Raw genomic sequence first — 20,776 nt, 5'->3', positions numbered from 1 at the left:
TGTCATGGTGTCAGTATATGATTATCATTAGCAGTAGTAAAGTGATGCCAACTGTTTGTGGAAACATTTTGTAGTTCCTCAAATTTGTATGACCACGCAAGCAAACCGCTGTGACATTGATTGGCGTAGAAACAGGATGGGCCAAGACTTGTGCAGCTGCCCTGATATGAACTAAATAATCTGTCCGGAAAAGATGTAATCTCACCTGTTACTTTCAGGTTTTACAGAAACAGTCCTCAGTCAATGCAAATCAGCACCGACAAGATGCTGCTCAGTGTAATGTCAGAATCAGAATCAGCTTTATTGGCCATGTATGCGAACGCAAGGAATTTGACTCCGGTATTCACTTTGCTCTCAACGTTTTAGTCGGCACACACTATGCGTCCTACGATACTCGTAGTGTAGCTTTTCTACACCATCTTTAAAATACATCACCAGGATTAAATATTAAAATACGTGAGGCTCTTTGTGTTGTAGCACAGAGAAATGTGAAGCAAGCCGGCGCAGCAACGACAGACAGAAAAGGAAAAGAGCAGCGTGAGCAGAAAGTGAATTGAAAAGAGAGTTTAGAGGGACAGTCGAGAATTACTTACACTGGTGCAGCACAAAATCTCCATGGAGCAAAGGTGGAAAGAGAAGGAAGAACAGAGGAAAAGAAGATTGAAGAGGAAGAAAGACAACACATAGTAAAGCCTAGTGAAGACAAAAGAAAGATAGCTGGTGTTCTTGTAAAAGTAGAGGTGAATAGGACAGAGAGGGATATAAGATGAAAAGAGGGGCAAGACACCAGAGAAACAGACAGGACCAGAGACCGAAGAACATGCAGCTTCCTGTTGACTGCAGCCTGCATTTACTGTACATCCCAACTCACACACATTATTACATCAACACAAAAATCAACAAAACAAACGTGGTGAAAAGCAACCGTTCCAAGGGTTGACTACATTTGAAAGAGTGGTAGGTGATGAGGGAACAATAAGACTCAGGTACGTCTCCACACACACACATATCTGCCCTCATAGAGTACAAATGAACCAACCTGAAATGCCAACTATAAAAGCAAAACAGGTTTTTAGCATTTTGCAAAAAAGTTCTGTTCTGATATTTACTGAACATCGAGACAATTCTTTAAATTAATAGTAAATTCTATCCTCAATTGTCTTTGGCAAATGTAGAGTAGCCAAGGTCTATTTTTTTCCAGTAGAGGGTGGTATTAGGTTGTAGTTTGCGTCATACAACTAAATCGAACATTTAATTAATAAATGTAATTTGAGTCGCATGAAAAACACGAGGTGCCTAGATAATAATACATGAAATAAATCACGGACAGTTAAAACACGGTTCCACCCACGCCTACCATGCATGTCTCTAGATCCTCCAGCCTCTCAGCCTCCAGTATCTCGGTCGATGCTCTTTTAGGAATCTTTTCCTCCGGGACGTCCAGATCCACAGACTCCTGCTGCACCAAGGGGCGACCTCGCCGCACCAGGTGGTCTGCCTGGTAGGAGGAGAGGAAACCGGGAGCAGAGGTGAAGATGTGGATATAATTGGCAAGAATGGTAACGGAGAGATAAGGAGAGGTAAGATGGAATGTGAGGAATTGACAGAAATGGAGGATAAAAAACAGATATAAATGAGTTTCAGAGAGATTTACATATGTTACAGCAATTTAGAGGGCAAGTTATCAGCCATTGTTAATGAATCAATGAGCCAGTTGAGAGCTTTGTTGACTTTAATCTTACCAGAGTAAGTTGTGAAGTGGAAAGAGCCTCCAGAATCTCACGTGGTTGACACCCACTGGTCTCAAACCACATCCCAAATAATGTAATTTTGTATCCCTTTTAAACAGCATGTTGGGAACCTGTTAAAACTGTGTTTGCTCTAAAAACACATTTTACATGATGACATCCGTCACTATAATCACATGTTTTAAAGAAATGGACTTACGTTTATGGTTTTAATATTGCTTCAGCACCCCCTGCTGGTTTAAATTAGTAAATTATGTGATTGTGGCATTATAAATATCTGAGAAAAATTGCTGACATCAGGTATTACTTTTATTGTCCTTGCCCCGAATTTTTATCATTCAAATCTTACTGGAAAAATGTATTTTACCACTTTGATTGTTTCACGGATGTCAAGGTCAGCACAGTCCTTAATATCTATTATGGCTTCTTCTGGGGATCCACCAAAGAGCACATGCAGGATAGCTGGGCTGAGTCCTCCAAGGCATGGCCCATTATGGAGGAATGAATGACCAAGCATTCGGCCAGCAGCAACAAAGAAGTCACTCTCCAAAAGGTAATGCCAAGTGGAGGGAATCAGATGATCTTGTTCCCCCTCAAAAAGAAGAGTTCCTCCTGGTACTTCAATTAAAAGAGAAAAGTGAAAGAACATTGATAGTGCAGAATGTAAAGGACATAGACATTCAAACTTTCATACAGAATTAGTAAGGAAATATCAATCAGCCACTGAATACTTTGGGTGATCCTGTAGAAACCTACAGGGCCACAGCAGCTGCGTCACATTTGTTTTTTTTTTTAAGGTTTTAGGTATTCTCTACAAACCAAACACAGAGCCTGATAGCTGACAACCAGCCGTCAGCCAAAGTGAATATTCACTTAAAAGTCATCTCAAAACCATACTGAAGTTTGGACATGATGCTTGCAAAGAAATGGCGAGTCACGTCATCACCAATTGCTGGATCTCCTGAAAAAGCAAAATACACAGTACAGACATCAGTTAAATGAATAGATGATAATTTTTTACCTTTAGTTTTGCGTGTGTAACCAATTTACCCTCGAGTGTGCATGTCAAGGGGCAAGCCCACTCAACATTAGCCCTCTTATAAAAAGAAAGGACTGTCCTCTGCACTGTCTCCAAGATCCATGGTAAGATATAATGATTTTCTAGTTGCATGCTGGCTTAAAATGTCTTCTTTGAATCTCTTTGCTGCTTCACTGGGATTTGAAAGAATTGTCCAATCTAAAAATAGTTTTTAAATTATTCCAATTAATACTGGATGAGTTGATATGTACAGAGCAACAATTTATTGGAATAAATGATGTAACACACCATTTGGCGACTTCGTGTTGTTCCAGAGATTTTGAGCAACTCAAATCCTCCCCCTTGTCTGAGTTTTGGATATGCCTCTAAAATAAATTCTCTAAAGTCATCTGGATCAGTACGACTACCTGAAAATAGAAGATAATAATACAAACAATCGATCTAACTTGAAATATAATAACGTTTAATGTTTTTGAAAGGTAACTTGATTCAAGAAAAATACGTCTGTCCATCATGATGCCTGACTTACCTCGGAATGCAAGACGTTTTTCCCCCTAGTCCTGCAGCAGCAAGTCCATGTCTGGCTTATCGGTTTGTCCTCAATACAACAGAAAGAGTGAGTGTACGAATGAAGTCGTGCAGGCGCAGCAACAGTTCGCCTCCTTCTCCCTCTAATGCAGGGGTCACCAACCTTTTTGAAACTGAGAGCTACTTCAAGGTGAGTAGTACTGAGTAGTACGAAGGGCTACCCGCGTTCAAACCTCTAGTCTGGGCCTTTTCGGTCGGATTGTGTTGCCTCGCCTCTACCCCCGCCACCCCTGAGTTGTTGCCCCGCGGCCTGTTCCGAGGATTTACGGACCTGACGACGGGGTGCGCTCGCAGCTCGCGTCTGGCACCAACGGGATCAAAGGTAGCTAAGCATGACAATAATGTCAAGTCGGCCAAAATCAATGTCCTTGAGCAGGAGCTAAAGGCGGGTAGGCATGACAATAATGTCAAGGCGGGCCAAATCAATGACCTTGAGCAGGAGCTAAAGGGAGCTAAGCATGACAATAATGTCAAGTCGGCCAAAATCAATGTCCTTGAGCAGGAGCTAAAGGCGGGTAGGCATGACAATAATGTCAAGGCAGGCCAAATCAATGACCTTGAGCAGGAGCTAAAGGGAGCTAAGCATGACAATAATGTCAAGTCGGCCAAAATCAATGTCCTTGAGCAGGAGCTAAAGGCGGGTAGGCATGACAATAATGTCAAGGCGGGCCAAATCAATGACCTTGAGCAGGAGCTAAAGGTAGCTAGGCATGACAATAATGTCAAGTCGGCCAGAATCAATGTCCTTGAGCAGGAGCTATAGGCGGGTAGGCATGACAATAATGTCAAGGCGGGCCAAATCAATGACCTTGAGCAGGAGCTAAAGGGAGCTAAGCAGGGAGCTAAGCATGACAATGATGTCAAGTCGGCCCAAATCAATGACCTTGAGCAGGAGCTAAAGGGAGCTAAGCAGGGAGCTAAGCATGACAATGATGTCAAGTCGGCCCAAATCAATGGCCTTGAGCAGGAGCTAAAGGGAGCTAAGGATGACAATGATGTCAAGTCGGCCAAAATCAATGTCCTTGAGCAGGAGCTAAAGGCGGGTAGGCATGACAATAATGTCAAGGCGGGCCAAATCAATGACCTTGAGCAGGAGCTAAAGGGAGCTAAGCATGACAATAATGTCAAGTCGGCCAAAATCAATGTCCTTGAGCAGGAGCTAAAGGCGGGTAGGCATGACAATAATGTCAAGGCGGGCCAAATCAATGACCTTGAGCAGGAGCTAAAGGTAGCTAGGCATGACAATAATGTCAAGTCGGCCAGAATCAATGTCCTTGAGCAGGAGCTATAGGCGGGTAGGCATGACAATAATGTCAAGGCGGGCCAAATCAATGACCTTGAGCAGGAGCTAAAGGGAGCTAAGCAGGGAGCTAAGCATGACAATGATGTCAAGTCGGCCCAAATCAATGACCTTGAGCAGGAGCTAAAGGGAGCTAAGCAGGGAGCTAAGCATGACAATGATGTCAAGTCGGCCCAAATCAATGACCTTGAGCAGGAGCTAAAGGGAGCTAAGCAGGGAGCTAAGCATGACAATGATGTCAAGTCGGCCCAAATCAATGACCTTGAGCAGGAGCTAAAGGGAGCTAAGCAGGGAGCTAAGCATGACAATGATGTCAAGTCGGCCCAAATCAATGGCCTTGAGCAGCAGCTAAAGGGAGCTAAGGATGACAATGATGTCAAGTCGGCCCAAATCAATGACCTTGAGCAGCAGCTAAAGGGAGCTAAGGATGACAATGATGTCAAGTCGGCCCAAATCAATGACCTTGAGCAGCAGCTAAAGGGAGCTAAGGATGACAATGATGTCAAGTCGGCCCAAATCAATGACATTGAGCAGCAGCTAAAGCGGGCTGAGCATGACAATGATGTCAAGTCTGAAGAGAGCCTCTTGCCAGCTGGAGCCGGCAAGAGGCTCTCTTCAGACTTGACATCATTGTCATGCTCAGCCCGTGAGTAGTACGAACAGTTATAGATTCTGTTATCCTTCATGTTCGAGAACATTTAATGTGCGTGTACTGTACCGAAAATAATGTTTATTTTCGTTGTTTAGTGCTGTATGGAATTGGTGTCCGTCTGCGCTACATGTGCATTTGAGCTAGCACAAAGATAACATGTTGTGAGTGTGATGCCCACCAATGTGTTGTCACATTGTTATGCATTTTGTTTTCATGCACAGCCAATATGTTTTAAAGTGAGCACACTTGTTTATTCCAGCAATAGTTTTATAAGTGACTGACCTAGTGGGAACAATGATGTTGCCACTAAAGCCACTAGAAGGCACTGTACTCCAGAGAAAGCTAGCACGACGTGAAGAGCGAAGCAGGATGTGAAATCCTTCTTTTCAAGTGACCAAGCGTTCAGGAGAGAACTGCAAGGCTAATAATGTTTAGCATTTTAAGACCATCCTACAGATATAATGATATATATGTATGTGTGTATAGTGTGTATAGATACACATATATAGTGTATATATATATAGTATATACACATATATAGTGTGTATAGATGTGTATAGATACACATCTATACACACTATCTATGATGGCATGCTATAATGGCATGCTATGATGGCATGTTTCTTCCTCTCGTTAGCTCACTCCTCCATGACTGTGATGCCCCCCCCCCCCCCCGCCATTCATCTCTCATGATGAGGTTCTTGTTTTGAGCTTCACTTCAAGACACTGTCGTAGTCTACCTACAGCAAAAAGACAAGAAAGACCATACAGATGTGCCCATTGTTCAAATAACAGTTCATTCTTCTGTTACTTTGGACAACGAAGGCTCGTTCCCAGTGAAGATTGTGATTTGTGAGAGTTCATGGAATTACCAGTCGCAGAAATCATCCGTACTGATATAGAGATGTTTAGTCGTGTGTGTGTATAAGGTTCTTCTCCAGAGTCAGAGTTCTACTACAGTAGAGTTTATAGAAACACACAGGAGTACAATGTACTGCTGTGGACGTATTTTAGACTCCTTAAAGAATCTATTACAGTTTAAGTTTTAAGCTTTATTTAGAATATTTTCACCTCTTTACTTTGATGTCAGAGAACTGAAGCTGTTATCTTTGATCTCTACAAAGACACCAGACTCCATTCACAGAAACAGTGATTTAACCTCTCAGACCACAGGAGTTGTTGCTCTACTGCTGCCTCCATCTGTTAGTGTGTTTGTGTTATTGTGTGACTTTGGTGATTCTGAACTACCGCTTTAAAACACCAAAGTCACACAATGACAAGTTAGGAGGCAACAGTAAACCAGCAACTCCTGAGTTCTGAGAGGTTAAATGACTGTTTTTATGAATGGAGTCTGGTGTCTTTGAAGAGAACAAAGATAACAGCTTCAGTTCCCCTCAGAAAGGTCTGTCTGACATCAAAGTAAAGAGGAGAAAATATTCTAAATAAAGCTTAAACTGATATAGATTATTTTAGGAGTCTAAAATATGTGTTTCTATAAACTCTACTGTAGTAGAACACTGATGATGGAGAAGAACCTCATACTAACGCACTTCTAAACATCACTACTGTCCTTTTTAAAATGAATCATCAGTACTGATGCTTAAACTTCAGTGCTTTAGAGTATGGAAACACGAGCTCCGGTTGCCATTTCACTTCTCAACTACAGCATTTTTACCCTCAGTGGGTGTTTGAAACTCAGTGCACCCATTATAGATGAATCCATAATGGCTCATAAAGGCTTGTGCCCGCATGACGACTCAGCATTTCTCCATTTGATGAGCTCTTATAGAGTAATAATGCATTGCCCTGCATAGCTCCTAAGTGCTTAAAAGCAACATGGCCCATCCATCAAAAGTGTTACGTTGTGCATTTAAACATCTGAAAGGCTCCTCTCTTCCTCCCGTCTTCAGGCTTACCTCAGAGCTCACCGGACTCCCTGGCCGAGTCCTGGTTCCGGGCCAAACTGAGCCGCCAGCGGAGCTACAGCTCGGCACTGTTCTACGAGGAGTCGGACCTGGACCTGAGCCGCTCGCTGGGCATCCACGCTCTCATCGACAACATGGTCAGCTTCATCAGCGGCGATGTGGGCCTCGCTCCGGCCTTCAAGGAGCCGGAGGAAAGTATGTCCACCAGCCCACAGGCGACTATCCTGGCCATGGAACAGCAACAGAGCAGGGCAGAGGTGAGGGGCTCTCTCAGGACCTCTCTGGGTCTCTGTCTCACTCTAAGTGACGTCGCTTTAAAATGTTGCCTACGAAGCAAAGGATGTCTCATTTAGTTAAATTCCTCAACTCCCCTCTCCTCGTGTCTCTTCCTCGCCTCCTCCGCTCACATCTCAGGTGGAAGGCACTAGGATGCAATGAGAGGAGGCGAGGAAAATTGATGGATGTACAAACTTAATCCCTGTGTGTTCATGGTAATGAATGAATCTACACGTCATCGATGTGTTTTAACAAGAGGAAGAAGAGATATCAGGCTTTGATACACACACAATACTTCTTGGATACAATCAATATTGTTGTTTTTCAGTAAGAAAATGGTAGAATATAACCAGATTTATTCTTTAAAACTACGTAGTGTCAAATGAATGAGGCAGATTTTCTGAAAACAGTAACACATTATTGGTAATAGTGCAGCTAAAAGATCTAGAAAACACATGCGACGCTGTTAGAATATCCACTCGACCACTGGGATTTGTTTTTAATCTCCAGCTGCGGTTGGAGGCGCTCCACCAGATTGTGGTGTTGATCTCCGGCATGGAGGAGAAGGGCAGCCAGCCCGGGGACGCGGATCGATCCGGCGGCGCCTTCCAGTCCTCCTCCCTGCTCACCTCTGTCAGGTTGCAGTTCCTGGCGGGTTGCTTTGGCCTCGGCACCGTGGGCGCCGGAGGCCTGAAGAGGGAGAGCGTGCAGCTGCATCACTACCAGGTACGTGTGAGCCTCATCAACTGCTGATACTGATGAGCATCGATAGTCAAGTGACAGTTCAGTTTAACTCAAACTTGTAATGCTGCAACATTTTTTGCTGCTTTGATACAAATGGAAAGCTTGCACAGAAGATGTCAAATGTAACTTGATTTACTCAGATTTAAGAGTTGTTGGATACACAGAATTTGGTGGTCGTGACTCTGCATGCACAGCGAAGCACCAATCACAATTACTCTCATCAATTTATCAAACAACCAAAGCAGGAAAAAAGAGAAACACTGAAACAAAAAATTTGATTTCAAAAGTGAGAAAATGTTTCTGCTGCAGAAAGGATGATGTTGAAGAAACGGGTACTTTGTTGTCATCTGGTGAAAATTATTTTTATATCACAAAAAAAATAAAAAATTCCCAAAGTCAGTTTTCAGCATATACATAGTTTATATGAAGTGGACGTAGTCATCATGACGTCACCCGTTGGTTTGTGGACTGATGTTTTGAAGACTCGAGTCGGGCGATTTCGCCGTCGCCCCTAAAGCATCCCCTGCTTTATGGTCCGTTTGACTCTAAATGGACCATAATCTACTAAATGAACATCATGCTGTATTGAAGAAGACTTGAAACTAGAGATTGAGACCATAAACTCATGTTTACAATGTTTACTGAGATAATAAATCAAGAGAGAAGTAGAGTCATTTTCTCATAGACGTCTATACAACCAGAGGAGTCGCCCCCTGGTGGACACTAGAGAGAATGCAGCTTTAACACATGAAGCATCGGCTTCACTCAGCAGAACCGGAGGTTGGCGCCTGGTTGTCAGTAATGTCGTGCAGCCTGAGTAGTGACCATATTAACTGTGTGTTTACATCTTTCTCTTTTGCAGGATGGTGTAAAAGCAACGAAGAGGAGCCTCCAGATGGAAATCCAGACAGCTGTTCATAAGATCTACCAGCAACTGTCTGTCACCCTGGAGAGAGCACTGCAGGCAAACAAGCACCACATAGGTAAGAGAGACGACTGCTGCACGACCTCAGCAGTGGAGCCTCCATCATTTATCAGGATCAAATTATTCAGGTTGTAGAATATACGAATTAAAGACATTGAACATTAACTTTTTTTTGTCGTACCTGCGATCTGCTCTCACTTGTTCATTCAAAGTGCAGGACAACTTTCAAAAGTAGTTAATTGGGCTTGTTTTACATTTACATTACTTCGGGGAAGGTTTTTGACGGGGGCCATGATGGAACACGCCCCCTCAGTTTGGCCTTGATGCCCCGCCCACATTGCCTCAGCCTCTTTCCCGTCAATCAATTTTTTACAGATTCTATTTCAGCATCCTTGAGATTCTGAATACTTATTGAATGCTAAGTGAAACACTGGGCACACAACCAGAGTAGAAGAAGAAGTGTGAGCGTTCTCCTGCTAACAGACTCTGTATGTAAATAATTATGAGGATGAATGTTTAAAAATAAAAAAATAAAACACACCCACAAGTCTTCGATCCACGTCGTTCACAACTGGATTTATAACAGAATATTAACTTTGTCTGCAGGCAACAGACAAAGTAGGAAATAATAACAACAAACGCAAACAGACAAAAAATAAACCTTTTAACTACGCAGATAAATTAATCCGCTCAATTCAACAAAACCTTCCACAACTGAAACGTAAATGCCGATTAATTATTCTATGAAATAAAAAGTTTTTATTTATTTATTTCACTGATAGTTATGTATCCGAGTTAAAATGATCTTTTACTTTTGGGTTAAATTCAGTATTTCTGTCGACCTAAAATCATCGTGCCGTCATTAAATTGACGACACCGACGGCAGAGCGGCTCCTGAAATGATGAATTTCCAGGCTTCGCTTTATTAACAGCCTGTTTGATTATTTTATCTCTTTCTCTCGACCTCTTCTCCGTCCTAGAAGCCCAGCAGCGCCTCCTGCTGGTCACCGTCTTTGCGCTGAGCGTCCGCTACCAGCCGGTGGACGTGTCCCTGGCCATCTCCAGCGGGCTGCTCAGCGTGCTGTCTCAGCTCTGCGGGACGGAGACGATGCTGGGCCAGCCGCTCCAGCTGCTGCAGAAACCCGGAGTGTCTCAGCTCAGCACCGCCCTCAAGGTGGCCTCCACACGCCTGCTGCAGATACTGGCCATCAGCACCGGGTAAGAGCTTTAGAAACCAGAGGAATGAAATCTGCACTTTGTAAAACCCGAAGATTATATCAACAAACTGTTTTGTCCTTTTGATTCGCAGGACGTACGCGGACAAGTTGAGTCCCAAGGTTGTCCAGTCGCTGCTGGATCTGCTCTGCAGTCAGCTGAAGAACCTGCTGTCCCAGGCGGGAGTCAGTCTTCTCTCTTCTGGAAAAGACCAAGAGGACAGCAAACAGGAGGACGGAGCAGACTCTGAAAAGAAAGACTTCAGAGGTGATGAAGGAGTTTTTATAATGCATGGTTAATACATGGTTAATACATGGTTAATACATGGTTAATACATGGTTAATACATGGTTAACACACGGATAACACACGGATAACACACGGATAACACACGGATAATACATACTGGTTTTCATCAACAGAAGCTATGATCAAACACGGTTGTTGACAATAGTATTTCCATTAACTAACTCAAATATAAAACTAATTTAACCTTGTTGGCAAGAATGATTTGGACGTAGACGCAACGTATATGTCTCTGGTAGCGACCTGTCAATCACCGTGTAGCCCCGCCCTAAAGCATCCCCTGCTTTATGGTCTGTTTGACTCTAAATGGACCATAATGTACTAAATGAACATCATGCTGTATTGAAGAAGACTTGAAACTAGAGATTGAGACCATAAACTCATGTTTACAATGTTTACTGAGGTAATAAATCAAGAGAGAAGTAGAGTCATTTTCTCATAGACTTCTATACAACCAGAGGAGTCGCCCCCTGGTGGACACTAGAGAGAATGCAGCTTTAACACATGAAGCATTGACTTTACTGGACAGAACCGGAGGTTGCCGCCTGAAAGAATGGTTAAAAACAGATCCCTTTAAGAGCAATAGTTACTGTGCCTACAGTGAAAGTGTTTGTTTTCCATGAAACATAACCAAAGGTCTGTAATTGTGTCCGTGTTTTTTATTGTCTCGTTCCTCAGCGTTGATCCGTAAGCAGCACACTGCTGAGCTGCACCTCGGAGACTTCCTTGTCTTCCTCAGGAGAGTGGTGTCCTCCAAGGCCATCCAGTCCAAGATGGCCTCCCCTAAATGGACCGAAGTGCTGCTCAACATCGCAGCGCAGAAATGCTGCTTAGGTACAACCAGCCGTTGTGACACACGACACCGTGTAACATGTGCGCCTGCTTCATGTTACAAAGCTGAGATATTCATTAACCCCTCGTGGCTGTTTTGATTCTAGGGGTCCCTCTGGTGGGCAACCTGAGAACTCGGCTCCTGGCTCTTCATGTGCTGGAGGCCGTCCTTCCTGCCTGTGAGGCCAATATGGAGGACGACCAAATGACACAGGTTTGTCGGCTTTCTTTGCTTTTTTTTTTTGTGCAACTCCTCAATAACAGCCAGTGAGCTGATAAAGTTTGTTCTCCTCTAGGTTGTCGAGCGGCTCTTCGCCCTTTTGTCCGACTGCATGTGGGAAGCTCCCGTTGCTCAAGCCAAACACTCGATCCAGATTAAAGAAAAAGTTCAGGAACTCAAACTGCAGGTGTAGTAATCATCCTCCATCCTCCCCCCCCGACTCGTGTTTTGATTATTATGACTATTTGTTCGAGCGGCCGACGGTTTCTTTGATCCCCAGGGCGAGTCAGAGGAGGAGGACGAGAACCTTCCCATCCAGGAAGTGTCCTTTGACCCGGAGAAGGCTCAGTGTTGCATGGTGGAGAACGGCCAGGGTCTGACACATGGCAGTGGGGGTAAAGGCTACGGCCTGGCCTCTACCGGCATCTCCTCTGGATGCTACCAGTGGAAGGTACAGTTACTGTTTATTACCTTATCTCCTGCTGCTTCCACGCGCTCCTCGGATGCTTTGACATCCTGAATTGTGGAAGTTGTTCCGACTTCGGAAGCTACAAAGAAGATGTTCTGTATTTTACTACTCGGAGCATTTAAACAAGACGTTGATAGCCATTACAACTTCCGTAGTCTGAACCAAGACGGCAAACTTTATTACACCTTTCAACCTTGACAAAGGCAACACAGACCAGATCCACTACTTCTGTTCTTACCTTTCACAATAAAAGCCCTCAAATTCACTCAGAGGTATTCACTGAAAGGAAATATCTTACAGTGTCTTCGGCTGTAACAGTTCAGCTCAGACAGTCAGACGCTGCTCTGGGTCAACAGGATGCTGGTTGTTGGTCTTCTGCTTGTGAATCTGTTTTAACCTTTGAAGTGTTGACAAAATTGCATCGCTGCCAGTATGAATAGTTTTGATACAAAATATTAGCAGACGAGTATTTCCCATTATTGTGTTGTCTATTAGTCCCGCCCCCGGTGTGGAAAGACCAACTTTTCGAACTAATCAAGGTCCCTCTACGTGGACAGCAACTAACTGTTACAACCTTATACCCTCTTAAAATTGATACGCAATACATGAATTAATAACAAAGTTTCTCATCGTCAACACGTTTACTTTCGTTCGCCATCTTTCTCAGTCATGTGACGTCAATCGGCAAGTCGTGTAACAAAGTTTTCAACATCTTTCCTAGTTTTTGTTCCGACTTGAGGGGCGGGGCGTTCATGGGAACTTTCCCAGTCGGGAACTCATTTTTTTTTTAAACATTTCAAAATCTTCATGAAGCCAGCTGAATGTACACACCAGGGCTGAATAATCTGATAGTTAAGGAAGGATAACAGTAGAGGCGGAGCATTAATTGATGGGAAACTGCTTTACACAGAAATATAAACTTATCTAATTTTTTGCCTGTTTTGAACCACGTCCCGTTTTATTTCCTCTGTAGTTTTACATCGTGAAGGAGAACCGAGGCAATGAGGGCACGTGTGTGGGCGTTTCACGATGGCCCGTGCACGACTTCAACCACCGCCCCACGTCGGACATGTGGCTGTACCGGGCGTACAGCGGGAACCTCTATCACAACGGAGAGCAGACGCTGACTCTGAGCAGCTTCACTCAGGGAGACTTCATCACCTGCGTCCTGGACATGGAGGCCAGAACCATCTCCTTCGGCAAGAACGGAGAGGTGAGACACACTGAATATTGATTTGGATATTTAAAAAATAATTTAAAGTATCACAAACTGCGTTGATCATTGCTAGTCCGTCCCTAAATTATGAATGTCTCGTCTGGACATGGACACGCATGCATATTCATTTATTCGCACACAATTCAATAGCAAAGACGAAACATAAAAGAGCCACATGTCCTCCTCGGGGTTCTGTGTTCATCTCTAACTGCTGACTTGTGATTCAACAGGAACCAAAGTTGGCCTTCGAGGACGTTGACGCCACAGAGCTCTATCCCTGTGTGATGTTCTACAGCAGTGACCCAGGAGAGAAGGTAACGCACATAAACATCCACCTACTGCTCCATCTGCAGGAGTTCTTTCATCTGCTCATTTTTACAGTGACTCAGCTGTTACTGGGGGATGAGATTCCATAACTTTAAGCTTTTGTTCTGGTATGATCTCTGAGGGCGGATTCACAGAAGGATTGTTAGGGTTTTGCAGCTGTTAAACCTGCACAAATAATACAAAAAAAACCCTGTGTGATTCTTCTAGCAACAAATAATACTCACCCCCTGTGTCATTTACTCATATTTAAATGAGGTAGTATGCAAAAATGTGGCCATTTTTATGTTAATGAGCCACATTGCAAAAACAGTCCAATTCACAAAGACCATTACACGCAGTTACACTAATGTGATGCTTTCTATATATATATATATTATACATATATATATATTATATATATATATATTATATATGTATATTCTGCTTATTTGTTCCAGGTTAAGATCTGTGACATGCAGATGAGGGGCACACCTCGAGACCTCTTACCTGGCAACCCGGTCTGCAGCCCCATGGCCACTGTCCTGGCCGAGGCCACTACGCAGCTGATCCGCATCCTGCATCGCACCGACCTCTGGACCCACCGCATCAACGAGACCATGACCGAGCGGCTCCACAGGATCAAGCCTTGCTTTAGGGAGTCCGCCGGCACGTCCGGTGGCGGGGGTCAGAGGCTGAAGAAGAGTCGCTCGGTGCAGAGCCGCGAGGAGCACGACGCCCAGAGGGAAAGCCAGGAGACGCCCACGAGGACGGAGGAGGAGCGGGGACGCCACGGGCAGCAGCACGGCCTGGGGGAGCTGTCGGAGCACCACCTGAGGACGCTCTGCACGGAGGTGTGGCCGGTCCTGGCGGTGATCGGAGGGGCGGACGCGGGCCTGCGTGTCGGCGGGAGATGTGTGCACAAGCAGACCGGGAGGCACGCCACACTACTGGGCGTGGTGAAGGAAGGCAGCACCTCGGCGAAGGTGCAGTGGGACGAGGCCGAGATCACCATCAGGTACGGGGGGTTGTGGCACCTTTCTTTGACATTTTTATACGTTGCTATATTTGTTATTTGCTGGTATATTTTACAGATATACCAAATTGTAAGCAAGTTGTGAATTTATTTCAACATCGGCCATGTAAAGATTTTGACTGTCACTGCACACTCAAACAATATGTGCTGAGTCAGCAGCTTTTGCTTTTAACGAGGGGAAATCCATCACATGATTGTTGGTCCAACAGCAGCGCTCTGCACGATGTTAGAGACGCACCGACAGCAAGTCTTCTTATTGGCTGATCCTGATTCCTTAAATCGTTTTGAATAGTCTGACCTGCTGATTCAGAGGTCATTTATAGTTTAGACAAACTTTCCTCTTAACTTTTCTTTAAATGGAAAATTTAATTGGATGTTCATAAATTATGAACATGATTTGTAAATTTTCATATCATAGAAAACATTCTATTCTATACTGATGTATGTAGGTCTGTTTTAGAGTCAACGATTTATTATCCGTCTAAAGTGATGTATTTATTTATCTGTTTATACAAAACTATGAATGAATCTATTTACAAGAATGTAAAGTGTGTATATTATGTTTTATTAACTGCGTGGAATATATATCAATATGATATATGTGAATATATTTCTTGTGTTTACCTGATGGTCTGAATAAGTCGCTAAATATGTCGCCAGTTGTTTTTTTTTTTTAGAAATAAAGTCGATAAGAGGGTTTGAAATGCGTGTAAATTCAAACCAGCACAGAATGGTCTGTATGTGAAACTAATCGGTGCGTCTCCAGTGCTCGTGTGACTTATGGTCGTCGGCAGTTTGACCTCATGGCTGATGAGAATGTATTCTGGAGCTTTCTTCACTGCCTGTATTCACATCCCTCTGACACCCTGCATTAGCCTCTTCATCGGTTTATTTTTCACCCTCCATTTCCCCCTCGCTCTAATTCACTGTTTTCATGTTTGTTATTGACTCATCATTAATCCACAACTCTTCTGCACGATGATTCACCGAGCGGCATGATTTTGTGCCATACCCACACACTCCATTTCTTTATTTGTCTCGCATGCTGTGCTCTTTCTCTCCTGCCCTTTCCCTCACTTTGTGTTTCCTTCCCTTGTCTCCTTTCACTCTCCACTCCCTTCTATTAAATTAAATTGTAATAAATTGTAATTGTAATAGTATAGTATGTTATTAAAAATGAAAATACTTTAGGCTTAAACCTTTATTTTAATCTCCATATACGTTGTACATTCATGACTTGTCATGTGTACATGTGAGCAACACATCAGCGCGGACACATGGACAGCAGGAGACATTCAACCGGCAACATGTTGGTTACAAACAGCCTCTTTGTTCTTCACAGTACAGGAAGCACTTCCTCTGTTGTTCTTGTTTCGATGAGGGAGCTGATCGTGAACCGTGCGCATCGTGTTACGCTTCATTCACGATACGGTGCTGGTGTTCTGTGGTGCAGCTCGTTCCTTAGTTTGACATCGTAGCTGGTTTATGTGCACGTGTAGAGTTAAAGTGAGACGGCAGACAGCAGCCTTTGCACAATAGTTAAGAGAGTAGAAAAGAAAGGATGATGATCGATTCAGAGCGGTAGAGCCGAGTGCCCCCATGACACACTTCTTCTTTTCTCACTGCAGGTCTCAGCAGTTTCCAGGAGAGCGTTGCAACGGACCGGATCCAGAGAATAATGGGGGTCCTTCAGAATCACAACGCGGGGTAAATAAACCGTAAGACATACGACCCGTTCACCCTGATCAGATGAGGACATCGTGTCTACATGCCTGATGAACAACAGCTGAAGCATGAGTGGGCTGATTGAATACACACTCATTTATTCCTCCTGGACTCAGTACGACCTCCAGTAACGTCTCAGACGGGAAGTATTACGAAAAAATACAAAAATACAAAATACAAAAAATATGACGTTGAGTATAAATCGTAATTTGTGTTACGATTTGTAACACAAATGTCACAGAGCCGGTTTCCAGCTGGCGTCCGTCAACCGTAGAAAAGACGTTCTGTGATTGACAGCTGACTGTGTGAGGAGCGTACAGATTCTATTCAGATTAAAACACACGGCAGTGAATTATATCTAAGTCTAAGCGCCTGTGAAGGTTTGTTTTCTTTGACGCTGAGCTCAAACAGTTACAAAAAACAAGATGAAAAGTGTTTGATTCATTGGTACTTCTGTACGCGTTGATGTCCAGCTTTCCTCCAAGAACAACGTCGCTCCAAACATGATTTAACACATTTGATAAAGTCAGTAAAGTCATAACAATGTTAAATTGGTAAAAGCATAGTAAAAGTCACGGTTTAGTATGTCATAAAATATAACAAAAGTTATAAAATAATATGTCATAAAATATAACAAACGTTATAAAATAATATGTCATAAAATATAACACAAGTTATTGTATAATATATCGTAAATATATAGTAAAAAGTTATAGTATATGTCATAAAATATATTTTTCTTAACACCTGGTGTTTTTATTGGACTGTAGTTTCACAGTACAGATGTTTATTTTAGTTATGCGTGTGTGTGTGTGTGTGTGTGTGTGATGCTGTGAGCGGTGGGCGGGGCCTCGGTGAGCTTACTGCTCTATTTATAGCCTGTGAATGGAACAAGGTCCTTCTGCTGCTTGTGTGTGTGTGTGTGTGTGTGTGTGTGTGTGTGTGTGTGTGTGTGTGTGGGCGTGGTCACATGTGGACCTGAACATGCTCTACTTGTCCTCCTCACACGTCATGTAACGCTTGTATGTTGCCGTCAGATAGCATCACACAGACGGAGAGGAATGTGGACGTACTAAGATTACCCCCCCCCCCCTCCAGCTTTCTATTTATTCAGTCTTTGTGCCGTTTCATGCCGTCCACCAATCAGATGCAGCCCCTCAGCCGATGTGTTGGCAGCGGCTTTATGAGGCTTATGTAACGTCCATTGGCGAGACGTCCGTCAGCCATCTGAGCTGCAGGGCAGCGACTGTAATCTGCAGCTGGAAACTCCTCCAATGTCACATTCATCCACCTGCTCACCAAGTACTCCAGTACTTTCACTTTACTGGATTCTATATTCATCAGACAGCTGGAGTTGGTTTTTGACTGTAAAGAGACAGATCGGATGTTTAGGAGTGTGTTTGTGCGAGGTTCTTCTCTACAGTCAGAGTTCTACTACAGTAGAGTTTATAGAAACACACAAAGTAATGTAGACTTTCATATTGGATCATATTGGTTTTAACTAACATGAGGTTTAGTAGCACACGCTACCAGTCCCAGCTGTGGCCACATTGGTACAGCGGTCTCTTTGTGAGGCATTGCTCGACCGATGTACCTTTATTGTTTGTGTGTCATTTTATGTATTTGTCTCTCTGGACCCTGAGTCTGAAATAAAGTCTATATCTATCTCTCTAATGTACTGCTGAGGACGTATTTTAGACTCTAGAATTTGCTCTAGTTTACAAAAAGTTACATTAACTTTAGTGTTCGTCGTGTTCATGTTTTTGATTTGAAGTATTTTAAATCCCTCGTTTACTAACTCCGTCTTCTTCTTCTCTCCCGTCTTTGTCGGCAGCGTCTCTGTGTGGAACAAACAACGATTAGTTTCATCCATTGAATCTGTTTCCTCTGCTATGACATGTACAAATGGCTGCTGTGAGTCCTTGAGTCCTTTCCTTAACCCCTGTTTCCTCTCTCCTCCAGCGGACGCTTCCTCAGCTTCATACTGAAGATAGAAGAAATGCTTCACAGCTGGTTCCCTCACATCACATCAGACCCGACGCAGACGGACGACGGCTCTCCTGCTAAGAAGCAGAAGGTGAAGATTTGTTGTCACATGACTGTTGGTCTCAGATGAATCATGACTTCATAGTTTCACACTTTAATGTTTTTACACACTCTGGTTAAAGTGAACGCTTTATTAGAGGAGAGATTTATAATGAGAACATGAAGAATAAAATGTTTTTGAGGAAATATCACATTTTTAATCTTCGTTTCGTTTTATTATAGAAGTGTTTGTCACACGTGATGTGTTCAAGGACCGTCGGAACGATGTAAATCCAACGATAAATACAGTATTTAGTCATGTTTAAAGCAGCTTCTTCAAATGTGAAACTGTTCCTTTGACGGTAAAACAAATGTTTGAGTTTTGAACTGTTAAATGTCCCAATGAGCTCCGAGAACATTTCATAAAAGATCCTTTGAAGAATAAAATAAGAAGCCCTAAAATACATCAGAGTAAGATAACAATCCTGCACGCTGAAGGTAATCTTGTGATTATGGTCTCTGAGGAAGAGAAGCACCTTATGTAACAGAACGACGAGTTCATGGTTTCATAAGAAGAGTAGAAGTCACACGATGAGGGGAAAACCAGAGCGGCCTCTCAACCATCTGTGGAGTAAACTCACGTTCATCCAGAGTCCACTGGAGGAGGTCCAGCTGCTCTCAGATCAGCACCACAAATCAATTCTTTGTTGTTGTTGTAATATTCGTAGACGGTTTACATTTCTCATCTTTCTGATCGTAGCCGTCGTTGCTTTTACTTTTCTTTGAGTTGATAAAGTCACGTATTCTTGTTATTGTTTTACTGAAGACTGGATTATTTGAGTTCATCAATCTTTGATCGCTTGTCCAGTTTCTCAGATAGTTGTTTATTTAAATGTACTGATACAACATATGTGGTTCAATAATTATGTTAATTCAGTTTGAGTTTAAGTCGTTTGTCTTCCACCAGGAATATAATTCTGTGGTTTTAATTTGTTTTAAACGTTTGTGTTTAAGTCGTTTGAATTACTGTAATCTCAATGGGACCTACCTGGTTAGAGAACGGTTCAATAATAATTATATTAATAATACGCAATTTAAAACGATTGACTGAAACAATGTTGTTGGTTATCGCTGACAGTCACATAATGTGTAATATTTATTGTATGTACATTTATTTTTGCTTGTTTTAACTACAGTCTTTAGTGAAAGGCTTGTTGCTCAACATCTTAACATTTAAACAATTCATTTACTTTTAATTGATTTAAAGGGACAGTGTGTAGGATGTGGTGACATCTAGTGGTGAGGTTGCAGAAGGTAACGTGAGCCTGCCGACAGTAAAGCCGTGGTAACGGTACGCTCGGAGGCCATCCATCCCATAATAACACCACTTTAGGAACAACGGCGGTCAGCCGGCAGCACCACGGCGTTAAACTCTGGAGCTCACGTTACCTCAGTTTTCAAAGAGAACTACGGTGGCCTTCAGGTGACATAAAAACATGAAAGACTGTTTGGTTTGTCCGTTCTGGGCTTCTGTAGAAACATGGCGGTGCAACTTGGCGGACTCCGCCTCCCGCTCCGTATGTGATATGAAGGGCTCATGCTAGGCTACAGAAAACACAATGATTCTTAGTTTCAGGTGATTCTACACTAAAGAACACCTAGATATTATGTCACTGATGGATCCTCTGAACGCTGTGGTACTGATGTGATTCTTCTTCTCTCCTGCAGCATCACGGTGGCGCCTCCTCTCCTCCTCCATCCTCTGCGGCGGCGCTCTGCTCCTCCGACTCCTCCAGGCGGCGCCACGCGTCGACCGTCCTGAAGACGCCCGAACCGACACCCGGCCGGCCCGCCGCCTCCTCCGCCCCCACCTCCCCTCCGCCCGCACGCCGCAGCATCAGCAGCCAGGAAGTGACCCAGGACGCCGCCGTCTCCTCCAGCACAGACTCGCACTCGGGGCCATCACCGCCACCGCCCTTCAAGATCCGCTTGCCGTGTCTGGAGAGACTCCTGCAGACCAAGGAGAGCATCGTCTCTCCTCAGGACCGCGGGGGACGGGGGCTGGTGGTCCTGAGAGAGGACTCCTCGTGAGACCGGATCTCATCGTGGCTTCCACAGAAGAAACTACAAGGCCTTAAAAAAAAGCATGTTTCAAAGTCTTCTACATCTTTTGTGTTCGTCTTGATTTTTAATTGACGCTCAGATGTCAAGTTCTCCAGCAGAAGAGTCGGAGT

At 43.6% G+C, this 20,776-nt stretch overlaps 1 protein-coding gene across 1 annotated transcript; it reads left to right on the top strand.

The window, feature by feature from the left end:
- The first annotated feature begins 6,949 nt into the window (after window positions 1-6,949).
- Window positions 6,950-20,633, top strand: LOC142944446 (putative E3 ubiquitin-protein ligase HERC1). Its single transcript, XM_076085651.1, has 16 exons — window positions 6,950-7,007; window positions 7,238-7,509; window positions 8,039-8,254; window positions 9,135-9,255; window positions 10,178-10,415; window positions 10,507-10,679; window positions 11,396-11,551; window positions 11,656-11,762; window positions 11,845-11,955; window positions 12,049-12,219; window positions 13,211-13,450; window positions 13,684-13,767; window positions 14,239-14,774; window positions 16,428-16,499; window positions 18,480-18,594; window positions 20,271-20,633. The coding sequence occupies exons 1-16, from the start codon at window positions 6,950-6,952 to the stop codon at window positions 20,631-20,633; spliced, it is 3,033 nt and encodes a 1,010-aa protein (XP_075941766.1).
- The last annotated feature ends 143 nt before the right edge of the window (window positions 20,634-20,776 follow it).

This window comes from Anarhichas minor, unplaced genomic scaffold (assembly GCF_050575085.1).
Source record: "Anarhichas minor isolate MPS153535 unplaced genomic scaffold, ASM5057508v1 ptg000233c, whole genome shotgun sequence".
Taxonomy (NCBI): Eukaryota; Metazoa; Chordata; class Actinopteri; order Perciformes; family Anarhichadidae; genus Anarhichas; species Anarhichas minor.
The sequence above is the reverse complement of the archived record's forward strand: the minus strand, read 5'-3'. Positions and strand labels throughout refer to the sequence as shown.